General features: G+C 35.3%; 1 protein-coding gene across 1 annotated transcript in view; it reads right to left on the minus strand.

Moving 5' to 3' along the window:
* LOC126974691 (microtubule-associated protein futsch-like) overlaps positions 1 to 10,787 on the minus strand; it is a 43,443-nt gene extending 32,656 nt beyond the window's left edge. The window contains exons 1-7 of the mRNA XM_050822250.1: positions 10,412 to 10,787; positions 10,047 to 10,209; positions 8,939 to 9,061; positions 7,389 to 7,553; positions 1,967 to 3,125; positions 816 to 953; positions 539 to 709 (exon numbers count right to left, since the gene is read on the minus strand). Of these exons, the coding sequence (XP_050678207.1) occupies positions 539 to 709; positions 816 to 953; positions 1,967 to 3,125; positions 7,389 to 7,553; positions 8,939 to 9,061; positions 10,047 to 10,209; positions 10,412 to 10,474 (1,982 nt within the window). The 5' untranslated portion in view covers positions 10,475 to 10,787. The remainder of the gene's footprint in view (positions 1 to 538; positions 710 to 815; positions 954 to 1,966; positions 3,126 to 7,388; positions 7,554 to 8,938; positions 9,062 to 10,046; positions 10,210 to 10,411) is intronic.
* Positions 10,788 to 11,494: the final 707 nt, after the last annotated feature.

The following is an 11,494-nucleotide window of genomic DNA, read 5'->3' on the forward strand; positions in this document are numbered from 1 at the left end:
GGTCGTTGTCGACGGTTATTGCTCGAATCCGAAGCCCGTGAACGCGGGAGTGTGCAACCCCAAGGCTGTATGCTATTTCCCTACACTGTTTCTTCTGCATATCAATGATATGTTAAACACCTCCAACATACATTGCTATGCAGCACTGGTGATGCCGTATACACGGGCGATGCAGGTCTCTCGGGAAATCGTCGAACAATTGCCGATCGATCAAGTGACCGTTACGCTCGTTTTTCTTCCTGTTTCATTAAAACGTACCTTGAGTTTGACACTTGTTTCCTCGACTCTACTGAGGAAATGTTTCGAGGGAATGTAAGTGAAGAAAATAAATATTGCTATGAATATCTTCTTCCTTTACTGAGGTTGGGTCACGTCAAGGAACATCTACGAGAATTATCTTAACATACGCTTTACATATGGGATGTAGGTGTCATGATGTCGAGCACAGAGCTGTCATTTTCAGTAGCTTTGTGATGCATTACAAATCATAGTACCGTCAGCCAATGTGTCTACAGAAGTAAAATAGATATGTCCTTACTTCTGGTACTCCCTGTCGAGCGTCACTTCAGGAGGTGGCGGCCGATCTTCCCACTGCTGACTGTCGTCTGCCTCCCACTCGATGGACGTCTGCACCAGGCTGTTCTCCGACAGACACAACTTGCGAGGCGGATACCAGTTGCGGCACTTCGGTGACGCCTCCTCTGCTATCCTGTACCAAAAAAAATATGTAGTTTAATATTTTTTCCAGTATCACCATCTGATGTAACAATAGAAGAATCGAGAAAGAACGTTAAAGCAAGGGCCTCAATACTCACTGGTCACAGCCATACACTCTGTCCACGAGGCTCATCTTGCACGTCTCCAACTCCTCATACACCACACTGCGGTCCTTCACACAGGGACAATGTTTCGGGCTTATGGTATACCACAGCTTAGGTTGAGTTCTGGTCTCCCTTTAAACAAGTTAAAGATAATAATTATATTTTATAAATCGTGTACAATATTATTCAAGTAATTGATGCAATCCATATATTTTAGTTACAGAAAGAAAATTTAATTGATTGTTAAGTACAGGATTCCAAAAAATATATGAATAATGGACGTCATGTAATTATTACAGTAGCAGGCCAAGAGCTAGAAAGAGAATGCAAGAAATACAAATGTTTAGGTAGGTGGTTAAATGAGAACTGGAATAGCAACCGGGAAATTAAGACCAGCATTGAAGTGGCTCGAAGCACCTTTAGTAAAATGCAAAAAGTACTTTGCAAACGCGGTCTTAAGATTACCTTGCGCACTCGTTTACTAGGCTGTTACACCTGGCCCATACTTCTATACGGATGTGAGGCGTGGACTATTTAAGACCTCATGAAAAATTAGAAGCTTTCGAAATGTGGGCATACTGACGTATGTTGGCCATTAGTTGGACTCACAAGGTCACGAATGTGAAAGCTCTGTGCCGCGTCAATCAAAAACGCGAACTCATGCAAACCATCAAGATGAGAAAAGCCGTACATTTGGGACACGTGGTTAGGCACGAGAGTTGCGAACTACTACAACTCATCATGATGGGAAAAGTTGCCGGAAGAGACATCGGTCGCAGAAAAAAGTTTTAGCTGCGCAAGATCCGAGAGTAGACAGGAATCGCGAGTTCGGCAGAAATATATCGCCTCGCGAAGAACAAAGTCGAATTTACACGGATGACTGCCAACCTTCGCTAGTCGGAGAGGCACGCGAAGAATAATATAATTATATGTAGCAAACACGGGAAAAAGCCTTTCATATAAATTAATCGGCTACATTCTATTATTATCATCAAGCGAAGTAAGACATTAAATCAAAAAATAAAATCGTGATTCGGCTAGCCAAACTCAAGTGTAAAGTATTCACTTAGTGCCTAGAAATTTCTATTTTTCTATAAGTCAGTGGTTTTAATAGCCTTATATAAAAATATAATCAATGTACTTACATATAACACCTGTTCTTGTCATGCCTGAAAAGTAACGGCTGACATATCTTTAAAACAAACGTCCATGTTTCGAGTGAATCAAGCGTGGCTTTGGACATCTTACTAGCATTCAAAGCATCGTCTAATTCCTTTTCAATGGACAACCTAAAGTTAGAACTAGATTTGTACCCACTCTCAATGGTATCACTCGTTTTATATCCACTCTCACTTGATCTGTAGCCATCTGAGTAGTCTTCGCTCCGAGATTTCATTTCAGGGGTCGCTGATTTTCTCGAGCTATCATCATCATCTTTAAGCGGTGATATTTCATATTCTACAAGTCCTTTATCTTGACTTTCGTCATCACTCATGGCTTCACCCTTAATCTCATTTATGACAGATTCTAAGAATGTGTCGTCATTAACACCTTCGAAGGAATTATCTCTTGAAACACTATCATCTACCTCGAGTATTTTTGTAACCGGCGAGTTGTAAGAAGCCAATTTTCTTGTTTTTACTTTTGAGTAATTCAAATCATCGTCAAACATATCTAATGCGTCATCATTATCATCTATTTCATATTTAAATGAGTCCATCACAGGTTGTAATTTCTTGGCCTTAACTTCCTTATCCGACTTGACTTTCTTCAATATTTCATTCTTTATTTCTATACTTCTGGATTTTATTTCAGTCGGATATTTTAAAGGGGCCATCTGGACTGATGAGCTTTGTGGATCTTCCTTGTCGTCGACTCTTGGGCTAGCCAAACACATTTTATCATCATTATCTAATGACCAACTGTCACATACCAAGTAATCGTTTAAGTTTACGTTGGTTTCTTTTTCCTGTCCCGATTTTTCATTTGAGCCCTTTGATTTTTTTTCTTTTTCTCTATCTTTAGTTCTATCTCTATCTCTACTCTTTTCTTTTTCCCTGTGATACTTATCCTCCCTCGACTTGTAATCAGAGTAACGTTTATAGCTGTATTTGTCGCTCTTACGATAGTCTTTGCCTTCACCCTTGCGCTCTTCTTTTGGCGCTCTTTCCTTATCTTCTTCTTTCCTACGCTGAAATGGATTGTCGTAGCTAGGCAGGAGTTTGTGATAGTCAAACTTAAATTCTCTGCCTTCTATTTTCGCCTTTTTGGCTTCACGAATGATTTCGTCAACTTTGGCGGGGTCTGAAAATTTTAAAATAAAGTACGGATACAAAATTTCGCCTTCATTATACCAAATGACTTGAACCTCTACTACAGTTATTATTAATTATGTAGTCTAAATACTAACTAAAATAAACTACTACCTTCTAAAGTGCTAACTATACAGACTAAAAAATAATTACTGCATCTAACTTATCTTAATAGTAGGTAAGACTGAGATACTTAACAATTATTGATTATTATTACTTAAACTAAATTAAACCATCCCAGCGAGGAGTGAAGCAACCTGGACTGCACTAACAATGAGATGTTTTAAATTTCTCGTGTTCAACACAGCCAGCTCATATAAACTCCGCAGTATGAAGATAATGCCCCTTTTTATGGTTGTAAGTACCATAATGGTCCACTTGATATTTACTGGTATGAACTGCCCACAATGCTGATGATATGATTACAAATAAATGGCGTAGCGTACCCCGATCATAGCACTGTATCCGTCATCTTGAGACTTCCAGAAGGTGTATCAATACTTAAGCCGTGATCGAGTGTATTTTGTCGTTTTCTTCATTGCTGTGCATGAAAGAGACAGATAACACTTGATCGTAGATTACGTGCTGGGACACTTTCTGGATAATGGTGCTAAAAGTTGGAATGTCTCATGTGTACACGAGTATAATAAGTATTTGATGTTCTACTGAAATAATACAGGAAAAAACTTACTTTTTTATTACGACACGAACAAAAACAATTATATTTCAGAGAATTTAATTATTTTTGTTCTAGTAACTTCTATTGCTGTTAGCTTGTTGCTGTTGGTCTGAAGGGTTCTATGTGTTGGTATCATGGCTAACCTATCCGTTCAGTATAGCATCAATCCACCTTGAGATGTCCTATAACCGTTTTTCTAATACAGCTAATTACTAGTATATATAATATTAATGAAATTTAAGGCCCTCCAATAGACTCACTGTGATGACACCATGAGCGTGACGCGGGGCGTCGAACGTTGCTGAAGACACGAAAGCGACCTAGCGTTCAATATTAAATATAATATTCTTATCCAAACTTCTTTTAAAAGGAACTTTAAATAACTTTTTGAACGTCAAAATCTACCCTAAAATCGAAAAGATATGGCTCATACCTGAGAGAACGGGTGCAAGAAACTCAGTTCGCAATTTATATGTCGACTCTATAATATAGCCCAGTGGTTTTATGTATATTATGTGTGTAGTTACAGGTCAAGATAATTTGTAGGTGTTTATATTTAAAAAAAACTGTATAGAAGGTATAATTAATATCAATATGAAAGTTGATAATGTTCAATCTTCCATTACCTACTAAAGTGAAAAAACAAGAGAGAAAAAAATATCATATCAGTATATTGAGAGACGCTGTAACGTGTTTGGTTCCCCGCCCGTACCAAATGCGCAACTCGATAAGATAATAATAAAGGCATAAAAGGCATTTATTTTCTCAAAATTGATTCCTTTAGAATTCTTTTTGATGTCATTTCTTATACTACTAGATACTACTACCGCTTCGGAAACAAATGGCGCTCTGAGAGAGAAGAAGCGGCGCAAGAAACTCTCCCAGCATTCTTTTTTTTGCGCTCTTTTCAATAAAAATACAATAAATAAAATACAATACAATATTGTACAGTCGCTATAAAATAATCACAATCTAGTCCCAGGCTGTCCGATCATTTAGATATTCAGCAGTGGAGTAATAGGATTTACGACAGAGCCATTTTTTTATAAAACATTTAAATTTATTTATAGATAATGCCTGAACAGTGGATGGGACTTTATTGTAGAAGTGTATACATTTACCCTTAAAGCTATTATGTATCTTATGAAGCCTACTAGAATTAGTTACAAGCAATCCCTTATTCCTAGTGTTATAATAATGAAAATCACTATTAAGAGCAAAAAGGTGACGATTTTTGTGAACATATATTAAATTTTCATAAATGTACTGACAATAAACAGTCATAATATTTATTTCTTTAAATTTTTCTTTGAGAGACTGTCTATAACCAAGCTGATATAGCACGAACAGCTCTCTTTTGCAGTGCAAACACTATATCAATATCAGCAGCATGACCCCATAGTAATATACCGTACGTCATGATGCTGTGAAAATAACTAAAGTACACTAATCTAGCGGTCGCAACATTCGTGTACTCTCTAATCTTTCTAACTGCATATGCCACAGAGCTGATAAATAAATACACCACATAATCCCATTGGCAAACACAGTAGGGGCAGGGATCGGGATAACCACTGCATAAGTGACGAATTATACATCATAGTGTCCCTCGGCAAAATAGCAGTGATCCTCGGCCGGGAGGTGAAGGTATGAATAGGTATGAACATGAGACATGAACATGACAGAGGAGCTGCCTTGCACCGATAAGTTATAAGTTCATGTTTCCCCGCGCCATCAATATAAAAGTACATAATAAACGAAAGAGACTAAAAAAATTGGGAAAAGATTTTTTTTTCTGTAACATGTATGTTTACGGTAGTTTTCCTATTGACAATGAACTAGCAAAGGCACAGTTTATGTTTATTAAAGTTTAGAAGTCTAAGATTTATAACCTCCATACTACTAAATATTAAAAAGATTTAAAAATAGTTTAGTAGGTAATAATAATAACACATGCATTTAATAAATGAAAAGAAAAAATCATTGATTAAGTGTAAGTGCTCTTGCTACTACTTTAAAAACAAAACTTATAATCTTAGGTTAAGTATTGGTCTCCGATGCGCTCCAACTAGAGACCACACTACCTAAGAAAAATAGGTTTTACGGCACCTATTAGATGCTTGTGTGTGTGTGGCATCCTGACACTCAATGGCATCTTTCAAATTTTGTAAAATACACATCATGTTTTTTTAGTTTTGTTAGTTTTTATACACACATACACACAAGAAAGGATAAAACAACACAAGGCTCCTTTGCACCGGATGCCGGCTAGATTATGGGTACCACAACGGCGGCTATTTCTACCGTGAAGGAGTAATGTGTAGACATTACTGTGTTTCGGTCTGAAGGGCGCCGTAGCTAGCGAAATTACTGGGCAAATGAGACTTAACATCTTATGTCTCAAGGTGACGAGCGCAGTGGTAGTGTCGCTCAAAATTTTTGGGATTTTATCCAGAATCCTGAGCGGCACTGCATTGTAATGGGCAGGGCGCATCAATTACCATCAGCTGAACGTCCTGCCCGTCTCGTCTCTTATTTTCATAAAAAAAAAATGAAAATTTTATGTTATTCAACAAATAAATTACACATTCAGTAAAAATGCTATTAATTGCTCTGAATTAAGTAAAGTAAACTTTGTATTTTTGCATCATCTTCACCTGCGTTTAAATATAAATTCTAAATGTTAGCATAAGTACTCGAATGTAAGACAGAAATTTTTAGGACATTTTTGTCCGCGTTTGAACTTGAAAGTTCAAGATGATGACGGATTTTCTACACCAAATTAGCAGCCGAGATGAATATTCAGTGCCATGAGCTAATTAATTTTATATTTTTGTGTGCACATTCTAAAGTAGAAATAGAATAGAAATATATTTATTTGCAACAAACACAATATATACATAATAAAATGGAACAAAAATATACAAAACAAATTACATATTGGAGTGTTTGTCACGAATTGGTCACACTTCAGCATAATGCTGATTACTATAGCAGGTACCAGCGCTGATCGTCCAGTGGGACCAATAAATGACGCCACACACAAATGCCATAAGTAGCACACATATTTGTAAATACTCATAAAAGTCATACTTTTCTTGAGTCAAAATGAAGAAGAATAAGATGACATATCATAAGTAAGGCAAATCTTGATTTGATAACTTAAATTTATTTAAATACAAAGTCTTACTGGTACACCTGAACTCTGAATTTTGAAAATTATATTCAAGAGCCAATTATTTTTAACCACACAATTATTTTTTTGAAGCAGTATTGTGTAAGCAATATATATATAGTGTTTCGGTCTGAAGGGCGCCAGTGAAATTACTGGCAAATGACACTTTACATCTGATGTTTCAAGTTGACGAGCGCCATTGTAATGCCTTTCAGTTTTTGGATTGTTCAAGAATCCTCAGTGGCGCTGTATTGTAATGGACAGGGCATACTTATTACCATCAATTGAACGTCCTGCTCGTCACATCCCTTACTGTCATAAAAAAAAAAACAAAAGACAAAGAAAGAAAGAATTATAATACTTTTTGATAGCATAACACTCTGCTCTATTTATAAACTCACCTATGAAAGACTTAATTGGAGGCATCGCCTTAGTAGGCATTGCAGTTTCACTCGTTGGTGTAGGACATATCAAACCTAAAGGAATACCAAGATCAACCAACTCCATTTTACGTTTCATATCTTCTATCTCCGCCAATGTCTTTCTTTGTAGTTCCCCATATGTCTCTTAAAATCCATGTTAATATAATTAATAAGTTATGCTATAAATATTTTGATAAAAAAATACTAAACAAAACATGATGATACAATAGAGAGATACAATAGTAGTTTTAAAAATGAGTGAGTGAGGATTCAATATCAAAAATCATATTTAACAGTGATATAATAATTTGCAGAACAAAACCCCGTGATCATATCAATACCTCAGTTCCAAATTGTAATAAATCTGAAATACAAGTTTAAGATATGTTTGAGAAATTGTTGCATAAATAACCCACCATTAACTACATAGTAAGAAGTTGATAAGGAAATTCAGTTTAGTTGTTACTTTCAATATTTATTCTAAGTTTAGAACATTTACGTTTCTTACAATACATTCACATCATCATACATTTACCAGTGGGAGACAGAGGATGCCGGCTAGATTATGGGTACCACAACGGCGCCTATTTCTGCAGTGAAGAAGTAATGTATCAACATTATTGTGTTTTGGTCTGAATGGTACCATAGCAAGTGAAATTACTGGGCAAATGAGACTTAACATCTTATGTCTCAAGGTGACGAGCGCAATTGTAGTGCCACTCAGATTTTTCGGGTTTAACTAGAATTCTGAGTGGCACTGGCTTTTAATAGGCAGGGTGTACCATCAGCTCGACATCCCGCTTATCTCGTCCAATAATCATTAAGTATCAATATTTGATATCATTCCAAATCATTAATAAATAGAAAATTGAGGACAGTAGATCCTCCATTAAATTGTTAATTATGTTGCGATGTCTATAGTGAATGAATAAATTTATATACGTAAAGTTATACAAATGATTTAAGTTTTCTTTAGTGTTAATTCCGACAATATTTGTTTTTAAAACAATTCGACACGTGTTTCGCCTCTACACGAGGCATCCTCAGGACGTGTTGTCTCGCCAAAATCTGGCACGAGACTCAAAGTGGCAGTAGGCAGGGCACATAGCTCGATGGACAGATGGCCATTGGGGCAGTAAAGTCGAAGAAATAGGGCAGTGAAGACAGGGGCGTGCATTGGTTTTCTATCAAGGTTAGCACTGTAGAATCTAACTAGTCGTAGTTGCTCTTTAGCCTGATAGTACGACGTAAGTTGTATGAAACACTGCATGCTTTGTATATGCAATCTGTAGACTGCCTATCGTTGGTAGTAAATTAACTTTAAGCCTTATTGCCTATATGATATGCACGACCCTGAGTGTTTGTAGGCTCCGCACTAGATGAACCGACAATATGGTCAAGTTCGCCAAATTACGTTTGATGATTTTAATTTGTTTGTCATGGCGATCTTTGGGGAGCGCCTTTGCCCAGTATTAGTGGTCTCCTGGCTGAAATGATGATTATCTTAATTTAATATTAAATTCCAATACCTTGCAAGGACTTCCTAACTGTTCCAGGCTTGGGGGGTTTAGGTATTTTTGGTTTTGTTTCCTGTTCATCAGCCTTAGGTGTGACTTTCACACTGTTCAGTTTACCTATCAACACCACTGTATCTGAAATAAAACAAATTAAAACATCACTTTATCCTATTAAATTATTTTACTAATTGTTAGAAATCTTCATATTATCAATAGATAATATAGATAAGTAATGCAAGAGAAGAAGTTTATCATAAATCTCCCTTTACATTACATATTATAATCATGGTAACAAAGTTTTAGCCTAATTAAAAAATTTCCTTTAAAGAGAATTAGTTTTGATTTCCTTGAGTGTCAAAATATACATTTATTACGGCATAAAAAGACATATCTCTTATTTATGTTAACTAAGGAGTTTGACAGCTTGTAGTATATAATTTTAAATTCAAATCTATATCTCCACATCTTCCTGACTTAAAAGGTAACGACAAACAGACAGACCGAGGAAAGGTATCGAGAAACTTTACAGGAGACATATGAAATGTCACACAGCACTGATTTCACTTTCTCAGGTTAGCAGTGAATGTGTTAACAAAGCATATATTTTAATGGATAATAGAAAATCATTCGACAGCAAATATAGCTATGTAAACTTCTCTCAGATTGTGTTATGATATTATGTACACTCATGTAGGAGCCCTTACTTTATTCCATCTTAGATAATTTTAAACACCAGATAACACAATATCCTTGGAATAATAATCATGAAACAGTTCTTAAGCTATATATGATTGTAATTTTTTTAGAACATCTAATCTAAATATAACTTGGAACAAGTACTGGTCACATAAGGAAATTCTCAAAATGGGGTTATTGCATAATTCTTAAATTAACTGGACAACTACAAATAAAATTGGAGAGGCCTTATGTGGGAGACATTGTAGAAGCACACTGTATGTTATAATATATTTTATAGGTGTACATACTGAATGTGTTGTGTTTTTTTTATGGAATAGGAGGACAAACAAGTGTACGGGTCAACTGATGTTAAGTGATCACCGCCACCCACATTCTCTTGCAACACTAGAGGAATTAATGTTATGTTAATCATTCTACTTACTTCCAGACCCACTTGGCTTTGGAGCTGTAATTGGTGTTAATGGTGACTTCTTCTGAATGGAAAATGCTCTGAGACGTTTTTTAGCATTCTCCACTCCCTTAGGTGAAGGCATCATTGATGGAATTAGTTTTAATTCAATTTTGGGATCTTTACTGCTTGAAGGCTAAAAGTTGTTAATAAATACATTCATTTCCCAGTCTATATAAATTATACAAAATATTTTTATATTTCACAAGATACAACAATCATTAGATTTCTTCTAGTGTTATTGTTGTGTGTTGAATAAACATACTGTAAAGTTCATATATTCTTATAATAAAATTTATATATCATAATAAAAATAATAATACCGGTTTATCACTTACCGATGGTGATACCATTGTTTTGGTATCATGAAGTAGCTTTGATGTTTCTGTAAGTGGTTCCATGTCTTTTCAGAATTACAATTAATGATCACACTATACATGCCAAGTATTTGTTGCATCAGGAACGGTTAATCAAATAGTATTATAATGAATTTACTAAACCACTATGATCATGATTCCAATGAAAACATTAACTTTAATTTATTTCGTAATAATCCGTATTTATACAAACAAGTTGTTAAGTAAGTTATTAGAATAATTGATTTTAAATTTTAAAAGCTATAATATTTATTCTATTATTTATTTTGTAAAGTGTAAAAATAAAATTATTTATTTTGTAAAGGAAATCTCTCTAACATCTGTCAGAAGCGCAGGTGCTGCGCAGTGCGCACAGAATACAGATCACTCGACCTGTCACTCTCTATCAAAGAGGATGTAAATACTACTAGTTAGAGGCGGGACTGGCGTAAGTTGAAACGTGCCGTGATCTGACATAAGTTTGATATAATAGTAATTACACTTATGGCGAATTGCGACGAAGTATAATCTGGATAAGTTTGAAAGCGAACAGTTGGTTAAAACGTAGTGGATTTCGGCTATCTCCGTTTTTTACAAGATTAAAGCTGTCATCTGTCAATCTATCAATAACTGCACGTTTCATACAATCGAGTAAATCGCTTTTTTCTTAGAGTTTCGCTAGGCTGCTCACTTATAAAATTACGACGCATAGCCGACTATTATTGTTAACACAAGCCATGCTGATGTGCATTATCAGTACGAAGAATAGAAAGGAGAATCGTATATGTATATATATATATATATATATATATATATATATATACGATTCTCCTTTCCAATATCGTATAATATATATTTATTTTACTACTTCAGTTACGTTAACTGTAGTTACTTTAACTGTCAGTTACTTTAACTCAGCATACTTCAGTTCTTTTACAATTGTAAAAGAACTGAAGTATGAAATATGGTGAATGTAGCAATTGCTACATTCACCATATTTCATACCATACCCTGTGCCATTAATGAAGGTTTTTGAACTGTTATTTACCACATAAGCTGGACACT

Source organism: Leptidea sinapis, chromosome 33 (genome assembly GCF_905404315.1).
Source record: "Leptidea sinapis chromosome 33, ilLepSina1.1, whole genome shotgun sequence".
Taxonomy (NCBI): Eukaryota; Metazoa; Arthropoda; class Insecta; order Lepidoptera; family Pieridae; genus Leptidea; species Leptidea sinapis.